Raw genomic sequence first — 18,458 nt, forward strand, 5'->3', positions numbered from 1 at the left:
AGTTAGAAAAGACAAAATTCGATTTTTTTTCCCATTTTATATCTCAGATGTCTGTAGATATTAGTTCAGCTCTAAATATGTGCTTCCTATTCAATCGTTGTAATTTCTGCAAAATTTTAGATTACATAGGAACTATACATTTACAAGTTGTTTGTCGGACGGAATTGTTGGTGCACTTATAATGCAACACAAGCTAAATAACAAGAACGACTAGAGTGTTAGTTGTTTTTATGTTTCATACATGATTTTTCCGCTGCGTTTTTACTCATGGATATATATCCTTTTATATTTGATGAATAATGTAGGGAATGTTTCTTTCTTTTAGTTGCTACATTGCAGAAGGCTAACAAACTAGCTTCCGTTAGCCTGTACTAACCTGTATAATTAAGTTTCAAACGCCATTAATGACGTTTTTTTTTCTTTTTTTTCTAATTGAAGCTTGGTAGTTTTCAGTGATTTTTGCTGTAAAACCGTAAATCGGACGGTTGGAAGCAATTTTAAATCTACTGTTTTATTGTGGATATCGGATCGGCGGTGAACAGCAATGCCTACAGTGGTTTTAATGGATGTGTCACTGTCCATGACACGACCAGTGTCCCTGGATGGTATCGAGGAGTTCCAGAGGAAGAACCTGGCTGTCCACGGACTCAACATGCTGTTTGAACACATGGCTTCCAACTATCGCTTGGAGTTCACTGCACTGATGGCCTTCTCCTCCCTCTGGGAGCTGCTGGTGCCTTTCACTAGGGATTACAATGCGTTACAGGTAACATCAGTTTATGCCTGTAAAGTCAAAACACAATATATCTTCAGTATTAAAATTGGTTGTCTATGTTTTTGTTTGCAGGAGGCACTTAGTAACTTGGAAGACTATGACAAAACATGTCTTGAGCTGGCTCTACAAGGAGTCAGTAGCGTTGTTCAGCAGGAGTGGGGCAATGGCTGTCCCTGTCAGGTATTCAGCAATTCTCTTAGTTTATTAGGTTGATAGTTGTGTTCACACAGGAGGTTTTCTATGTCATTAATTTGGACATATTCGGTGCAAAGTAAAACTTTTGTTCAGTAAATTTGATCTGTCCAATAGGAAACATTTTCTGATTTTTTTTAATTGAAAAATGATGTTATTGGGGAAAATAATTTACCCATGTGATTGAAAGAAGACATCATTAGTCTTCTTTAGTTGATTACTATGTGTGAAACTTTGATTCCAACTTGCATCGTTGCAGTTGTGTGTACCTCCCACACACCCAAGAACCGCTAAAAAAAGAGAAACCCAAACAGCCCTTAAAGCTTAATTAGTCATTTTTAAAGTAACTGCTATTTCTTCCACTTTCAAATATCTGTGATCCCTTTACCTTTTCATGAAATTGCATTTCAAGTTTTTCAAACTAATCTTACTTCCAGTAACTATTACACTTGCACACTCTGTAATTTCATTATGTTCATAATAATTTTTCAGGTTGTGGGTTTGAAGCAGCCCTTTTAATTTTACTCTTTCACTTTGTTTTCCTGCTATTTCAGTAATACCTCATCCTTAGTTGCTCACGGTTATGCATTTCCTTCTTTTGTCCTGTAGGTGGTGCTGGTTACAGACGGATCTCTTGGGATTGGAAAGGGTTCCCTACGCCACTCTCTTCAAACCCTGAAACATCGTGGTGATGACAAAAAGTTTCCACTCCCTTACCCTTTCCCCACCAAAATGTTCATCCTGTGTATAGCCAATGCAGAGGAGGTACAGCAGTCCACATTTCTGTTGGCATTCTACCTTGATTTCAAATCAGTTACTCAGTCTAATTCTGTGGAGATAAATGGCCAAATGCAATAGAGCTGCAAGAATCATGTTGTAATTTAAGTCTAATTTCCCAACATCTATTACTGTTCTTTCTCCTTGCAAATAATTTTATTAATTTTAGAATTTTATACATAATTGTATCAACCTGTTCGTTATACAACATGTTTGCAACTCAAGATCAACTTGTGTCATATTTAAGTATTCCATTTGATAGTTCCAATAATGAGCACTTGTTTTGTGCTATTTAAGTTGCAAATGACTGATGCCATGGAAAACCTGGAGGAGCTCCTTCGTCTCAGTGGAGGGGATGGACAGATCTTCACTGTGGATGGACCACTTTGCATGAAGAGTGTACAAGCAATGTTTGGGTAAGGTTGAGCTGATTATCAGAGTTGTTCATTTGTTCAGTTGTTTATTACTATGCTGAATGACGCATATTTCTTTGCCCTGTCATTTCCATTCCTCCAGCATGTTGATTGACCGGGCGTACTCCCCCTTCCACGCGGTCCTGCACTGCGGGAATCTGTCTTCAGATGTTCAGGTGTTCCCCCGTCCTGAGCCGGTGGTGGTGGACGAGGAGGTGGAGCCTATTCCCAGAGCTGTCAGCACAGGTACTTGTCAGGGATTGAAAATCATTTAAACTTTTTTTTTTTATTATGAAATAAATTCACATATTCACATGGGTTATATATGTTTGTTTTTGTTTCAGATTTGGAAATTGTGGGCTTCATTGAAATTGCTGACATCTCCAGCCCCCCTGTAATATCCAGACACTTGGTTCTTCCCATTGCTGTTAACAAAGGTTTGTTTTTGTTTTGCTGAGAGTGATTTGTGGAGCAGCATAGCATAAACAATAAAAGAAGTTGAATTCTTGATTTGTGTGTGTTGTAATATTTGCACCTAATTTCAGAAGTGGATGAAGTTGGCACAGGTGCCACTGATGAACTTGAAGAGGAACCTTCAGCGAGCCAAATGGCTGGGAAAAGCCCAAATTTTTGTGTTCTTTTACATGGAAGTCTAAAGGTTGAGGGGATGGTGGCTCTGGTCCAACTAGGGTGAGCAATAACAGAGCTGATATACATGGGATGTCCTACATTCCATGACAGCAAGTTAATTTTTGTGAATGATCTCTAAATTCAGTAACTGTCCTGCTTTGATCCCAGGCCGGAGTGGTTTGGCATGTTGTACTCCCAAGCAGACAGCAAGAAGAAGTCAAACCTGATGATGTCTTTGTTTGAGCCTGGTTCCGATCCTCTACCTTGGCTAGGCAAGATCTCGCATCTGGGACCAGTTTCAGGTAACATCTTACTTCAAATACATCTGTTTGCTGTATGATATTTAGGGTTCATGTGTCCTAAAGCTGTTTTTGAATTCTTGTGCAAATTTGAGTAAGCATACAACTCCCCCATGCTTGTATGGGTCACTGTTGTTGTGCAGATCAAAGGTCTTTTATTTGTGTACATCAGTTAATGATTACTCGGTGTTCTATTTCGATCACAATGATATGGATTGACTGACTTTCCTCTGATGCACAGCCATCTTTATTGTGTTGCAGAGGCTGCTGAAAATCCGTACGGAGAGGATGACAGTAAAAGTCCGTTCCCTGTGCAGCCACAGGTCAAGCGAAGCTATGCTCAGAATGTCACTGTGTGGATAAAAGCCAGCGGACTGCAGGTACAGTAAAAACACGGCTAAAACAATCTGTTCACTGCTCACAACATCTGACAAATAGTGCATTATGGATTATAACCTAAAAGTCCAACAAAGTGGAAGCACCTAAACTAAAACTACAGTAGTTCTTTGTTAAAAACGATCCTCATGGGTAGTGAGGTGTAAAGTTCAAGATTTAATTATTTAAGAATTTTTTGAAAAGTCATGTTTTGTATGTTAACTAGTTGTCAGTTTCTTAACAAGTTTTTCTTTGTCTTCGTACAGACTGATGTTCAGAAGATCTTGAGGAACGCAAGGAAATTACCTGATAAAACTCAGACCTTCTATAAGGTAGGTTTAGCACAAATGATTTAGAAAAACATGTAGAAACTTTTTTTTTTCTAAATACAAGTAAAACATCCGATTTCTGTTTTTTAATTCCACCAGGAGCTAAATCGTCTGCGGAAAGCTGCCTTGGCTTTTGGTTTTTGGGAGCTCCTGAAGGGCGTGGCTGAGCTGCTGGAGAGGGAGTGCACTATGCTGCCCGACTCGGCCCATCCAGATGCTGCTTTCCAGCTCTCTCATGCCGCACACCAACTCAAACTAGCCAGTTCTGGTGACTCCCAGTATGCAGCTTTTGATCACAACATTGTCCCCATGCACACAGACTTCTCAAGCTGAGTCACAATGTACAAGCTGTGACTCGGCTTGTACTGAGCCAGAGTGAACTGAAGCCATACAAACTGGGCTTGTACAAAATGTCTGTTGGGAAACTGAAAATGTTGTACATATTTTGATTTTTTTTTTACGTTTCTTTATAGAATGTATTTCCCAAATTGACCACTAATTAAATTACTCATCTTTCTAAAATGTTTATTCAGTGTCATAAGTTATCAAAATGACAATTCAAGGACATTTAGAATAATAAAAGGAAAGGATAATAAAATTCATGGTGGATCATTCAGTTGAACTGAAAGGTCACTACTTTTTCACAGATCTTTGAGAAAGAAAAGAAAATAAACAATGCATTTAGAGGATATCATTCATTTTTCATTTAAAAAGCAATGATTGTACATCAGGTGAAGATAGTGAGGTCATATTTTCAGAACCTGATGCTGAGAAATAAGGTAATCGAGCAATCATAAACACCATTGAGAAAAAAAAAAAAAAAAAAAACATCCAACATGATCTTGACAGCGGCTCAATAATCTAGAACGTTAGGTTTATGAGAACTTAATTACTAGTGAATGTGACTGCAATTTCATCATTGCACAATATGTAGAATGGTAAAAAGTAGAGGAAGTCTTAAGAGAGCAAAAGGGGTGAAAGAAAAGGATTTCACTTTAAAAAAAAAATGTTCTGAACTAAAGCAGGGTTGGCTTTGAAAATGTGTGCAGGCTGTAGCGGCTTTGGAGGGTTACTGTTAGTGCTGAGAATTACTGTGCCTTCCTCTTTTTGGTCCGGAAGCGCCTTTTCCTCTGCTTGTAAAGGTGCCGAAAGTTGATAAAAAGCCCTGCGGAGCAGAAAAAAAAACAAAAAAACCAGTCAGAACTACAAGAAACGCATTTGATACAGAACAGACCGCTTTTCTTCCCGTTTGTTGACTTTACCCAGAAACATGAGAACCAGATAGACATGCAAGACGTAAGAGAAGTTGATGGAAGTTCCAATGGCTTTTGGCAGAGGAATGCTGTAAAGCTTGGTTTGGTCAAATATGGGGATGGACTGTACCACTGCAACAGCTATATGGGATAAAAACGTCAGATATATATCAATTATGTTGATGTAAAAGAAATAATGTACTCACACATGAACTAACTCACCTTCAGCTAAAACACCTAATGGATACAGCGGTATCCAGACACTGTAGCGCAACCAAGTGAGAGTTTTCCACTCTGTGTTAAAGCAGCCAAGGATGTAAAACGGATACCTGAAAGTAGAATGTAATGTTTGCTTGTAGGCTAACATTTGCATTTATTACAATACATCTTTGTAACCGTAGCTTAAATAGCCTGCGGACGATGATTATGAAAAATGAAAATATTCTGCATGCTTGGTAACAAAAATCAAAATATTACCTTTGCTTCTCTATAATTGGATCAATGTGGCATTAATAACAGATGTATCTTAATAAATTAGAATATAATCAAATTATATTCTGTTAAATATGTCTGCACTATGTAGCCAAAAGTATTTACTTGTCAGCTTCACAAACAAATGAATGTGAAGCTGTAATCCCTATAGTTTAACTTGCCAACAGTAGCAGTTTCAGATCTTCTTGGAAGGCTTTTGACAAAATAAGTGTTTGTGGCAATTTTTGACCATTCTGCCAGAACAGTATTCATGTCCAACTGACGTTGGACATGAACGTTCATGAGCTGCGAGCCCCAATCATAAACATTTTAAAAGTCTTAAAATATCTGTGTGTAAATAAGAATAAATATCCAAGCTTTAATTTTTACAGTGGAAATAAATAAACTTTTTAATACATTTTCAACTTAATGAGACACACCTCTACTTACCTAAAAATCTCAATGGCGCTCCACAGATAGAAAACAAAGAACACAACAGGTCGGTGGTGCATTTCTTCCAGACTACCAAAAATGATGAAGAGGACAAAATTCCTTCCAACTACCTACCAAAAAACAAAAACAAAATGGTTTTTACACATTTCTACTCCATTTGTAATAACTGGTTTATAAAACTCACAAAGGACTGTGCTGTACCTGTATGAGAGTGGGAATAACACCAGTTCGAACCACACCGAAAGCAGCATTCAACACCTCAACTGATGCCAAGGTCTGGCAGAAGAACATCACATCTGATATGGTGTGAAACGTGTCATAGAGTGAATCTGAAATTAGTTTCAGAGGTTAAAGTTATTGATTAAAAAGGGCAAAAGAAAAAAAAACATGCAGAAATAAAACTACGCTCCACTACTATTTCTGACCTTGCCCAAAGATGAAGAGGCGTACAGTCATGTTGACAAAGATCCATGAAAATCCAAGAAACTGGACGAGGTTGTAAACAAGCAAAAAGCTTGTTTTGAGGCTAAAAAACCCTGAAACATTAAATTATTAGACATTTTATCCATGTCGCCAAAAGGTAGGCAAACGAGCTGAAAATCTCCAGATACAATAGTCATTGACCAGAATTCATAATTACCTTCTTCTGTATGCCTCACAGTCTTCAGTCTGTTCTTTTTATCCTCCTTAACAAAATTAGGAGAAATAAGAAGAATTATTGAAGAGGAATAAATACTTCAATTTTTGAAAAAGAAATTCCAACACACAATGTTGGCAAAAGAAACATTTTGTCATGTTGAAAACACCTGTAGAAATTAACATAGACTGCGTAAACAAAAACAGACTGGGTGATAGTAAAACAAAAGAAATCAAATTTTATATCACCTTTTCCTGGATCTCCATCTCAGCGTCTGACTCGTCCAGCCAGCGGTCAAAGTCTGGCACCAGGAAAACCGGTTTACGCTCCAGCACAGTCAGCCTTTCCCACCAGCCTCGCTGCTGTTTCCGCACTGTGATGTTTACCTGCCGCTGTGTGGACTTGTGGCTCACCTGAAAGCACAAATTACTGACAAATTATGTCACATCAAAAAAAAAAAAAAGAAAGAAAGAAAGAAAAAGCGAAATAGAAAAACTGAACTTGAAAAAAATTGCATACCTCTGTTTTTACTGGTAAAAGAAACTCTAAGCTGAACTCATAATTGTGCTGTCCTTTAGCACCACGCCCCAGAGCTGCAGAAGCATCCCAAAGAAAGTTACAAATTGTGTGCTTTTTCAAAAGAAAAACGCTTTAAACATGCTGAAAAATGTTTTTAAAAAATTTATACTAAGGATACAAAGAAACAATTCTCACCTTGAAATTTAAGGACATTCTCATGCACTAGGACATCAATATTCTGCAGAAACAGACAGATAGTGAGCACTTCCTCTTACGGAATAAGAATATAAGTAACATTCTCTTCCTGTTTGCACAATAATGCAAAGTTAAAAAAAAAAGAAAAAATTATAAAAAAGTGAATGACTTCAACGCAAAATAAACCTACCTTTTATAGTCCAAAACCAATACTGAGATTTAACTATGTTGTTATTCATAATGTTTGTTAGCAACTTCTGAAGAACCAGGGTTGTTTAACACCTTAATATTCTCCGCCCCGGATGCGCTCTATTTCCAGTCTATGTCATTAATAAACGGCAATAAAAGATGGAGTCTTTAGAAATGTTTTTAGTAAATCCAAAAGGGAAAATGTACCGGAGACTGCGGTAAACTGCTGCGAAGTTTAGGATGGTCATTGTGGACAACACCCTGATAAAGAAAAATCCGCCCCCGCGTTTCATAAGGCCCAGAGGCTTTTTTTTTTCAGGGTTTATTACTCCGAGAACCACCCACACATTTTCTTAAAGCCCTGGCGGTCATCTCATTTCACAGAGTTATTAACGTGTTTGTGAGGAAGTAACAGAGAGCCTTGTATGTCCTATCACATAAGATAATCTGTATTAATATACCAGCATGCAAACCAACAGCCACCTTCATTTGCATTCATATATTTATGTCGGCGGTATTAAATAAAACTCAAAGAGCGCTGCCAACAAGACAGCAGGTGGGTTGAACTCACCTGGGCGTCTGTCAGTTCTACACGCAGGTAAATTTCCTCGTGACGTTGAGCCCAGTAAACAAGAGGTGTCAGCGTCATGTCAAAGTTCAGAAAATGCTTGTTTTAAACTGAATAACACTGAAGGAAATGAATGAAGTCCCCTTGCAGCATGCTAGCTTCCTCTGAGGTCTTCGCCAGAATATTCTGCTAATGCGCGGTCACAATTTGTCGCGTCAGAGACGTACTCGTGCACGTTCGCTTGGTCTCCTCCTGTGATTGGATGGAGAAGTGTATTTACGGAAGTGGTACAGGTCCTCTGCAGCTAATCAATCTCATTTTGGTGATTTTTCGGCTAATATGCAGTCAGACGATCTCGTCTCGTCTCTGAAGACTGATTTGTCGAAATCTTGCGGAACGGTTCGTGTTCTTGTGGGTGTAACAGGAAGCGTCGCAGCTTTGAAACTTCCAGTTTTGGTCTCCGAGCTTCTTCAACTCTCCGGGGTGAGCCAATTTGTTCGTATTAAAGCTTGGTTTTCATTAAACACATCAAGCACACGTTTTTGTTAATCAAACTGCACGACCTTACCTTTGCCGCGAGGTGGAGACATTAGGCAGTAACAATTCAAGTGCATCACTGTTACATGTAATAAGATAAAAGTATAATATAAACCGTAAATCATCTAAACCGTAATACTTTTGTGCATTATATAGATTAAATAAACTCAGTAATATAGTTCAAGCATTAATTTTGATGACGATTATCACTTGCAACCCCAAAATTTAATTTCGAAGGAAGTTGAAATATTAGTACAATACAAAAATAAAATCCATAAATGTCAGCCTACTGAAAATCATATCCATGAACTCTACAGTACATGCTCTCATTATGTGGCTGCAGTGGTTTTGCATGAATTACTGCATCAAAGTAAATAATAATCATTACAATTAAAATGTTTAAAGTTTATCACATTATCATAGTGCATAAAGTATGATTTTCAATTTGAAGTTTGTGGATGATATTCCAGTTTACTGAGCCTGAAATAATATAGACTGGTGAGAGTTTACAATCATTTCCCCCCACAGGATATATCTGTCTCTCTTTTATATTTTCCTCAGGTGGATGTAAGAGTGATCACTACAGAGCATGCCAAACACTTCTACAATCCTTCAGATGTTTCAGTAAAGATCTATACTGACAAGGATGAGTGGGAGGTAATGATAAGTGGGAAGCATTAGAACATGTTATGGGTGAGATCAATTCTAGGCTATTGTTTTTAATAAACGCATGGAGTGAGATTCTTATGGTATAAGTGTGAGTCAAAATGCCATGATTTCACTGTGTCATGATATGTAAGCGGAATTGTTACGCCAAAATCATATAACCTTATCTGTATAATCTTATCTGTTTTAAGTAGAGCAGCAGTTATATTGCTACTGCTTCTATTTCTTTTACAATAGCTTAACACATTTCACTTTTGAAGTAAAGTAAAAGGGTAATAAAAATGTTTGCTGTATAAGCTGTCAGACAAAGCCATAGTCAAAGCTATGGCTTTGACTATGGCTTTGTCTGAATATTTCTGGATATTCAGACACAAACATCTGGTTAGAGACCAGCAAGTAATTTTGGCCTTCTGGAGAAGAGGTTAAAAAATAAGAATAGCCAGACATTCTGTCTCTTGTTCAGCTGTGGACAGACAGATCCGACCCTGTGCTGCACATTGAGCTGAGGCGCTGGGCAGACCTGCTGATCATTGCCCCTCTCGATGCCAACACTCTTGGAAAGATTGCTAGTGGCATCTGTGACAACTTATTGGTAAGAATGTAAAATTATGTTCTTTCTGTTATATTCTGTTATGTTCTCTGTGGAAAATCTAATTGCCAACAACATCCTGTCATAAAGTTTCTCTTAAACAATTTTGTTTGACTGGAATCTCTTTGTTTCAGACATGTGTGGTAAGAGCCTGGGATACCAGTCGACCTCTCCTCTTCTGTCCTGCTATGAACACAGCTATGTGGATGCATCCTATTACGGCCCAGCAGGTATCCAGGCTAAAAGAGTTTGGATATGTGGAAATCCCCTGCATATCTAAAAAACTAGTTTGTGGGGATGAAGGTAGGTTTTTTATGCTTTTTTGTTTTTGTAAAAGGTAAAAAATTGTCTGCGACTTACTAGATTAGAAAAAAATAAATAAATAAAAGTTGTTGTTGAGCTAAAAGTCAAAAGTAGTTGGACATGGGACAGTAAAAGATAAAGAACAAAAAGCCACTGCAAACCTGCAACAAGTTGCAGAAAAAAGTTATCTTTAAACGGGTCTTGGTCGGTAAAAGTGATCCGTCTTCTCTCGGTGTAAAATCTGTCATATATGTTGATCTTGGATTTCTTCTTGAATGCATTTTGAAATATGTTGTTGAACTTTTCCTCTCACTTTTGTTAATTCCCAGTTAAATGTGGGATCAGGTACTTTCTGACTCGAGTTGAGTTTTCTTGACGTCAGTTAAATGGACCTTAACCTTTGTGGTTATGCAAAACGGCTGTAGCTTAAGAGACATCAAGCTGTCTTGAGAGATACCCGTTTATTTCTTTCAGCAGTCCCAGTTTTATCCACACAATATAGCATTCACAGTCTAGTCATCGCTTTTCTTTGCTTATCTTTGCTGACTCTCAGGGCTAAAGTGAATAGCATCGCATTGAATTTCATAATATTTTACCAGCTTATTACCACATTAATCATCCCTTTTCACCACGTTTCCTGAGAACACACGATTTGATCTGTTCCGATACCTTAACTTACATCTAGTCATCATTACATAAACAGCAGGGAAATGAATCATCGTCTTTTAGTACTGTTAACCCAGCAGTGGCTTGCACATTCTTGTCGGTGAAAGTATTTGTGCGAAGGATCATGGCAGCTTAGAAGAGTGAAATTAGGATGACTCAGATCTGAAGTATATTCAGTTGTGACAAATTTAGTTGTGATTTCGGACGATGTTAAACGTTCCCCAATATACCTACAGATTTTGCCACTTGGTCAGGTAAAGAGAAAGATGGGGGTCATAGTGAAACATGGCCTAAAAAATTTGATGAAAAGGTGGGAGGGTTTTTCTGCTTCATATCAAGGTTATTGGTATTCAGGTAAAAAAAAAAAAGGAAAAAAAAGGTTTTGAAAAAAACAGCTTTTTTATTTTTTTTATTTTTACTGCTTTCTGAACCTTTATTACAGATAAAGCCCAGAAAATGATCAGAACACAGTGAAATGATAAACAGGAACTTTGTCTTCTTCAAAACAAAGTTGCAAAAATAACTGCATTTGGTGCATTTCAGGCACCGTATGATTGTCGCTTCTTTTAAAACACATACTGAAAAGTAAAAAAAAAATTGTTAGAGGCACACGGTGTTGAAATAAAAGCTTAAATTCTATATGATATTCTCCATGTTTTGATTAAAAAAATAAAATAAAAATAAAAAAAAAACACTTCCTGAATAGGTGGCCCCACTGACGGAAAAAATGTCACCGCAGAGTGAAAGACTGCTTGAACAAAAGGAAATGGTAAATGCCACCAGTGTGGGAGGCCATATCAACCTGCTGAGTGCGTTCAGGAGGTTTATGTCCTCAGATAGTTCCTGATGCAATGCGTTAGGTTACCTAATAGAGGCGCCTTTAATTTGACACAGGCCTGACGTGACCCAGTGCGGTTCCAAAGTGCTCGTCTGATTTAACTGTGACTAAGGTATCTTTGCCGCTAAATATACCTCTTTATCAAAACAGCTAAAAAATCAGATTCATGCACCGTTTAGTTTGATTCAACATGTTTTCTGATGCCTTCATTTTTCAGGCCTTTCTTCACAGTAATGTGTTTGGTGCGCAAACTGTCTGGTATCTGTCATTGATCGCTTGTAAACTAGGCCTTGAAGCGGTCAGGCCACCGATACGTCTGTTTAAAGAATGCCTGGATGACACAGCAAAAGCAGTTGTTGGTGAACAACTGCTAATCATTAAGATACTGAAAAGGCAGAAGTAAATAAAAGAACTTACTGTGCAACGGTCATTAGAAACTGCTGGAAAAAAGTAGGCTTTTATTATCACTAATCATTGGACCACAGTCCTGTCTGCTTTATCAGATATTCTATATGGTATGTATAGATTACAAAGTACAATGTGTTACACTTTCTGTGCTTCACTCCATTCATCCATTTCTAATGTTGCTAAAGATTGCTTTGATTAATTACAGTTTGTATAGCTTTGGTAAATTTGTATCATAATGTTCCTTGTGATACGAGGAACATTGTATCCATTGTAAATAGCACTCCAAAAAATCGGAATGCTATTTATTTGAACTCCAAAAAAATAAAAAAGGTACATAATTGATCTAACCAGTAGAGGCATAGCTTCTTGGGGTGCCATTCGTTTTCCTTCTTGGTCATTTCATAGTTCTCTAGTTTTGATAGTTTGTTACAAATTCTGCTGCAGGACAGTTTGCCTCAAAATCACGTTTTGTGTTATTTTGGGTTGATTGTGGGTTATAATCTATCATGTTTCATACGTATCAACTGACTCAAAGCAAGATCAGAGCCAAAAATAAATAGAAAAAAATATTCATCCACAATATAATGTCAGAAGATTATCCTGAACAGTGTCTCTTGATTATCTAACATCGCTTGCACAACAAAGATGACATTTTTGTCAAAACATGGGAAGCCATTTTGAAATACATCGGACTGAACATTTTCGCAATCCTTGAAGAGCTTTGTACGATAATATTATCAATGTGTATAATCTAGAGCTGTTCAGTACTGACACCAAGTTCTACATCCTGTTGCTAACACCTGACTGGGACTCCTGAGCCCGTAAATGTTTTTTTTTTGTGTGTGTGTGTTCTGTATAACTATTGAAAAGTTAAATAAATATATCTCAAAATAAGTAAATACAACAATTTAATAAAATTGTATAATTAAATCAAATCAAATACAATTTTGTGTTTTCATGATTACCTCTACAATTCATACAGACTTAATTACAATAATAAAAACTAACTCATAAGAAATGAAAGTAAAAGGGGTCAACAACACATGGCTAACCCCTACAAATAAATTTAGTAACTTTAGGTTTGTTTGAGTGACTCATTTTTCAGATGTTCTTTTCTACATCTGAATAATGTAGAGAGCAGTTTTCCTGAATACGTACCAGGATTCGCCAGGATTCGCAAGAATGTGTGTGTATCTTGATCATGGAGCTTGTGCCTAAAGGCTTGTTCTACACTTGAATATGTACTATACAAAGTCAGATTGATGATTTTTCTTTTCCTCATTGATGCAATCAATTACTTTTTCTTCTTTTGGTGTAGGTAAAGGCGCCATGGCTGAGGTATCGACTATCGTCAGTGCTGTCAGGCAGTATCTTCCAAAACCAGACGAGTCACAGAAAACATGAAGATTTCTTACACAAAACAACTGGTCGATACGAACTAATACTAATACTTTAACTCTTTATAATCTGTCCCACATAGTTTCTTTATTGTTTGTTCGCTGGTGAAGAGAATGTTCTTGAGTCGTGTAACTTGTTAGAGCTGTTTTTCTGGTGAGAGCAGAAATCTAACCAGAAAATTACTTCTATGCTTATTTGCAACCAGTGTCAGTCAACCACAGTAAAAACTCAAAAAGAGAATGTGTGTATTTGAACTGCTCACTGTCACCTGGACTTAATGGAACCATATTACAGAGAGATAATTTTCATGCAGGGATCTTCTGACATCTCTACTCATCTTTTTTTATTATTATTTTTGTTTCAGAAGTAAAATAATTTCAATAAAAAGCCATTCAGTCAAACTTTTAAACATGTTCATTTGTTATGTTATTGTTGCTTCGCTGCAGAATTTCTAGCTAAATGCATTGATTTCTATTGTTTCAGTTTTTTTCAATTTTTTATGCAAATAAACTTTTATTAAAAAGCCACAGGGCAATCATCACTTCGTCAAACGTGGTTTTAAATCTGTAAAATCGGTCCTCACAGAGAGTCAAACTGAAAACTGTTGTGTGGATGTGATGGAACGCAACCATTTCTCATTGGGAAAGATTAAATATTACACTTTGTCTAAAGACTATGCTTGTTTAAATGGAGTCCACCTTCGTGATTTTAGTATAAATCCAGCTGTTCTATAAAGGATGATGAAGTTTGTTAAAGAACATGAGTGAATAAACCGCATCATGAAGACCAAGGACAAGAAGAAAGCTGAGGTTTAAAGCAGAGTTTGATTCTAAAATCCCGAGCTTTGCACATCTTACAGAGCTCTGCTCAGTCTGTCATGCAAAAGTAGAAAGCGCATGGCACAACGGCAAACTTAGCGAGACAATGCAGAGCAAGGAGCTCATTAGTCAGGGAAGCACCCAAGAGGCCTATGACAACTTTGAAGGCATCGCAGAAATTCACAGCAAAGGTAGGAAAATCCGCTGCCAGGACATCCATTACTCTTGTACTTCATAAATCTAGCCTTTACGGAAAGATATTTAAAGAAAGCCACCAAATGTTTTGCTTACATTTTCAGTTAAGCCCTGTTTGGGTCACCAGGAACATGTGGCGACCCAAACATGGTCAAATAAGGTCAAAATGTGTCATGAAAATCACATCATCAGCATGGTGAAACAGTGCTGAGGTGCCCTCAGCACAGGGAAGATGGATGGAGCAAAATACAAACCTGGAAGAAAACCTGAGAGTTGCAGAGGTTCGCCATACAGCAGGACAACAACCCTTAAGATGCAACCAAAGCTACAGTGGAATGGATCAAAGATATATATGTTATAATAGTTCAGTCCAATTCCAGACCAAAATCAAATTTAAGCGTCAGTGGAAAAAGACTTTGAATTGATACCAATGGTTTCAGTCTTTAGATGTCCATGTCACGCTTTTCAAATTTTAATGTTCATAAATTACTAGAATATCTTACAGGTTTCTAAAAGTGCACCAACAGATTTTAATTACTCTATGTTTCTAAGATCAACAGTGGAAGAAAATCTCAAAGATCATGTCAGTGTTGGACTTGTTCACTGCTATGAAAATCCTCCATTTCCCAGCAAACTGAGATGTACCAGTCTGGAGTTTGTCCAGCGGATTTAGTGGATAGAGGTGAACTGAGTCAGACAATGGCTTGCTTACATCCGTGTGGAGGAACAGTAACAATAACTGTCATTCTAGTAATCAACCAGAAAGACCCTCTTGCTGGAATGGGTAGTAACAAAGTCTATATGTCCACTTTTCACCAACATTACTAAATGCCATACAAGAGTGCCTTACAAGATCAGATTTAAATTATTTTAGCCACCAACTCCACACTGCTTGACCTCTTGTCTGAAACAAATGTCTTCTTAATCTCACGTGAGACAATGCTGCTTTTGCTTCGTGTTGTTTTTCTCCAGACAGTTTTTTTTTATCTTTGTTTATTAATCTTCTCGCCAAGTTGAGTGGGACTGGAGGGAATTTGCAAGGCAAATAACCAGGGGGCATTGTTACTGTTGAGCTGTCAAGGTTGTTGCACATGGACCCATGTGAGTGGCTCCCTAAATGAGAAGCATCCTTCCCTGAGCCGTAACCTGTCCTGCTGCGATTGGCTGCTGCGCGGCTTTGTAATGAGGCCAGAAGAAAACGTGACGTCCATGACATACTAACGAGGGGAGGGTTTGAATTTACAGCCAGCAGGTGCACTATGTGAAAGAAATGAGTGTTGTCACAAGCGCAAACTTCAAACGGGTTCCTTTCAGAGCAGAATATTTTATCTGCGTGCAAACTTATTACAGGATGTCTCCCAAGTAAATGTTTACTCACCCTCTTCTATTTGTACAAAAATAAAATAATTTACCTTAGAAACATACATAATGTATTTGTTTAAAACTTAAACAAACATAGAGCAATACACTATGAACTTCCAGGAGTATTAGAAACTTAAAGTTAAGTTTTATCTACCATGTATGCTTTTTTAAAACTAAAAATTATTTTAGTTTTAGAGATTTAGTTTAGTTAGTTTAGAGATTTGAAAGAAACAATTGTTTCTTTATAAATAAAATTGCCATACATTAATACGAACAAGTATTTTGCTGCTTACAGTTTTGTTGTTTTTGTTGCATTTAAATGTTTTCAATCATCAAACAAATTTTAAATTCAGACAATAATAACCCAAATAAATATAAAAAGTACTTCCAATGATGATTTTATTTAGTGAGCTGAGATCGCTATTCAAACTAACCTGGTCCCATGTGAAAAGTAATTGCACCTTAAACCTCATAACTTGTTTCCTGTGCAATAGGAAATAAACAATTTTGAGTTTCAAGTTCACACAAATGAATTCCAAAACTTTTTGTCTTTTTTTAAATTGCTATGAACAAAATGGATCTGACTTGTTTTGTGCTTTTGAGTCATTAGTGGTGAGTGTTATCATTCAGGGATGGAGCCCTTCAGCATTTAGTATGTGTCTTGTGGAAACTGAAACTTCTGTGGCTGCTGCAGGCCTTTTACAGTAACTTGAGGTGTTTTTGCCCGCCTGGCTCCTCAGGAATTTGGTGTCAGTCTTTAATGGTTTCCTCCCTTTTCTGTCCCGTCTAGTTGGCCACTGCAAATTTATTTTTCAGCCCGAGATTAATGCTTCCAACTGTAATTCTAGAAACCTTTGGTGACTTTGCTATCTTTTTATATTATTATTGTCTTTGATTCTGTAAGGTAGGGATCTCTTTTCTGAAATGTTTTGGACAGTTCTCTGCTCACACTATGCAGCTAATAAAGCTCTTAATAGGTAGCATTAGGTGTGCCTGGAAACAAATGTCTGCTCCTATAATGAGATTGAACACTTTTTAAGATGGATTAGACACTCAAAGCAGGCGAATTCAACAGTTTCATAAAATACTTAAATAATACAACTTAAACAGTTTTTGTTTAATTTGTTTATTGAATAATTAAGTGTTGACCTAATAAACATGATTCTTCTAAAATGAAGAACTAAAGATGTAACCATAGGATTTTACTTCTGATAGGTGAAGTGAGGTCAACAGTGATAAATGAAAACTATAGTCATTTATCACTGCTAAATAAAACCGTTAGCTAAGGCAGAGTCCTGAATTTTTTTTTTTTTTTTTTTTTGAAGGCGAGATGGTGTCCAATTTCAGACATGCTGGGGTTTTATAGTTTCTCCATGTGCTTTACGGAATGTCTTCTGTATTTACAGCAGGTTGTTCTAACCAACTTTTTTTCTTTTTTTTTTTTACAACTGACACAAACACCAAAGGTCAACAATGAAGAATCCCAGTGATTGCAGTTGGTTTAGACATGTTTATGACTGTGAAAACCCTCATCCTCCTCTAACAAAGTGCATGAACCTGTCTGGAGTTTGTCTAGAGAAGACAGACAAAACAAACCGCACCATATAAAGCTTAGACTCTGTATATTGCCACCAGATCTGAAATGAAGCAAAACTTCGCTGTTAAATAAATACATTTTCTTTATTTACTCAAGAGCTTAGTGGTTATTTGTGTTCTATACAGTTGCAACCTCATAGCGTTAGCTTGTGCTGCAAACAAAGCTGTCTCTCAATACATTTTGATGGCAGCAACCATTCCTCTGTTTTATCTCTTTAATCTTAACACACAGTTGCTTAATGCCACCACATGTTTATTTTAGCTGACTTAAAAATTGGCATTTACTTTTTTTTTTTCTTCAAGAGGGTAGGCTTGAAGGAATTTTATTAGTTGTGTATTAATATGGGACAAGTTTTATAGATTTCTAAATGACGTGGTGAAAACTTGGGTTTCTTTTTTTGAACTGTAGAAGTATAAAATGAATGCAAGAATGCAAGAACTTAGTTTAAATACATCCAATGCAGTCCAGTCAGAGTCAGTTAAGTCCAATTCATCTAGTCCAGGCTTAATTATAACCCAACACAGTAAGATTCAGCTGATCGATTAATGCCAGTTAATAAAAACTAAACCAGCAGCACTTTCTATAAAAAACAAAATCAGAGACGCAAAGTGCAGAAAGTCAAATTAAGTGAGATTTAAAAGCTAAAGACCAAAAAGGATTAACCACACTAATTAACTGCATTAATGCATGTAAACTATCATTTAATTTTAAAAAAGACAACAAAGTGAAATATATATATTTTTCCACATAGTAAAAATACTTTTAACAATATTATTTTATTACAGGAGCTGCCTTGATGCCTGAGATTTTTATTTTTTTTATTATTTTTTTGCTCCTGAACCAGGCATACTCAGCTGATTAAAGTTTGACTTCCTAATCTGACATGGAGGGACCTGCCCAAGCAGGTTGTATTGCAAGTTACAAGTAGGTCTCAAGTCTTTTCACCCAAGCCTCAAGGCATCCTTAAAGTTAAAATCTTGTACTTTTGAGTCTTAGAGAAGTAATT

At 36.9% G+C, this 18,458-nt stretch overlaps 3 protein-coding genes across 3 annotated transcripts; 2 read left to right on the forward strand and 1 right to left on the reverse strand.

The window, feature by feature from the left end:
* The first annotated feature begins 150 nt into the window (after window positions 1–150).
* ints14 (integrator complex subunit 14) lies at window positions 151–4,312 on the forward strand. Its single transcript, XM_015002521.2, has 11 exons — window positions 151–766; window positions 848–955; window positions 1,577–1,732; window positions 2,042–2,160; window positions 2,261–2,403; window positions 2,502–2,594; window positions 2,703–2,847; window positions 2,956–3,089; window positions 3,348–3,466; window positions 3,728–3,793; window positions 3,890–4,312. The coding sequence occupies exons 1-11, from the start codon at window positions 545–547 to the stop codon at window positions 4,121–4,123; spliced, it is 1,539 nt and encodes a 512-aa protein (XP_014858007.1). The 5' UTR covers window positions 151–544; the 3' UTR covers window positions 4,124–4,312.
* hacd3 (3-hydroxyacyl-CoA dehydratase 3) lies at window positions 4,295–8,286 on the reverse strand. The gene is made up of 11 exons (XM_015002522.2): window positions 8,079–8,286; window positions 7,319–7,361; window positions 7,124–7,197; window positions 6,853–7,017; window positions 6,608–6,653; window positions 6,393–6,503; window positions 6,169–6,296; window positions 5,965–6,077; window positions 5,266–5,372; window positions 5,053–5,184; window positions 4,295–4,955 (listed from the first exon to the last, which is right to left on the reverse strand). The coding sequence occupies exons 1-11, from the start codon at window positions 8,154–8,156 to the stop codon at window positions 4,879–4,881; spliced, it is 1,074 nt and encodes a 357-aa protein (XP_014858008.1). The 5' UTR covers window positions 8,157–8,286; the 3' UTR covers window positions 4,295–4,878.
* Window positions 8,287–8,348: 62 nt separating this feature from the next.
* Window positions 8,349–13,889, forward strand: ppcdc (phosphopantothenoylcysteine decarboxylase). Its single transcript, XM_015002523.2, has 5 exons — window positions 8,349–8,558; window positions 9,174–9,269; window positions 9,742–9,870; window positions 10,002–10,170; window positions 13,401–13,889. Exons 1-5 carry the CDS (start codon window positions 8,415–8,417, stop codon window positions 13,484–13,486), a joined length of 624 nt encoding a protein of 207 aa, XP_014858009.1. The 5' UTR covers window positions 8,349–8,414; the 3' UTR covers window positions 13,487–13,889.
* Window positions 13,890–18,458: the final 4,569 nt, after the last annotated feature.

This window comes from Poecilia mexicana, unplaced genomic scaffold, assembly GCF_051168715.1.
Source record: "Poecilia mexicana isolate PSO_F unplaced genomic scaffold, ASM5116871v1 scaffold_6, whole genome shotgun sequence".
NCBI classification, from domain to species: domain Eukaryota; kingdom Metazoa; phylum Chordata; class Actinopteri; order Cyprinodontiformes; family Poeciliidae; genus Poecilia; species Poecilia mexicana.

What these genes read in the sequence shown, in the direction of transcription:
- ints14 (XM_015002521.2), top strand. Translation starts at nt 545, where the DNA reads ATGCCTACAGTGGTTTTAATGGATGTGTCACTGTCCATGACACGACCA. An exon ending in GGGATTACAATGCGTTACAG is followed by an intron (nt 767 to 847) that starts GTAACATCAGTT and finishes TTTTGTTTGCAG; the next exon opens with GAGGCACTTAGTAACTTGGA. An exon ending in GCAATGGCTGTCCCTGTCAG is followed by an intron (nt 956 to 1,576) that starts GTATTCAGCAAT and finishes TTTGTCCTGTAG; the next exon opens with GTGGTGCTGGTTACAGACGG.
- hacd3 (XM_015002522.2), bottom strand. Translation starts at nt 8,156, where the DNA reads ATGACGCTGACACCTCTTGTTTACTGGGCTCAACGTCACGAGGAAATT. An exon ending in CCTCTTCATCTTTGGGCAAG is followed by an intron (nt 6,297 to 6,392) that starts GTCAGAAATAGT and finishes AACTAATTTCAG; the next exon opens with ATTCACTCTATGACACGTTT. An exon ending in ATTAGGTGTTTTAGCTGAAG is followed by an intron (nt 5,185 to 5,265) that starts GTGAGTTAGTTC and finishes TATCCCATATAG; the next exon opens with CTGTTGCAGTGGTACAGTCC.
- ppcdc (XM_015002523.2), top strand. Translation starts at nt 8,415, where the DNA reads ATGCAGTCAGACGATCTCGTCTCGTCTCTGAAGACTGATTTGTCGAAA. An exon ending in CTGACAAGGATGAGTGGGAG is followed by an intron (nt 9,270 to 9,741) that starts GTAATGATAAGT and finishes TCTCTTGTTCAG; the next exon opens with CTGTGGACAGACAGATCCGA. An exon ending in ACTAGTTTGTGGGGATGAAG is followed by an intron (nt 10,171 to 13,400) that starts GTAGGTTTTTTA and finishes CTTTTGGTGTAG; the next exon opens with GTAAAGGCGCCATGGCTGAG.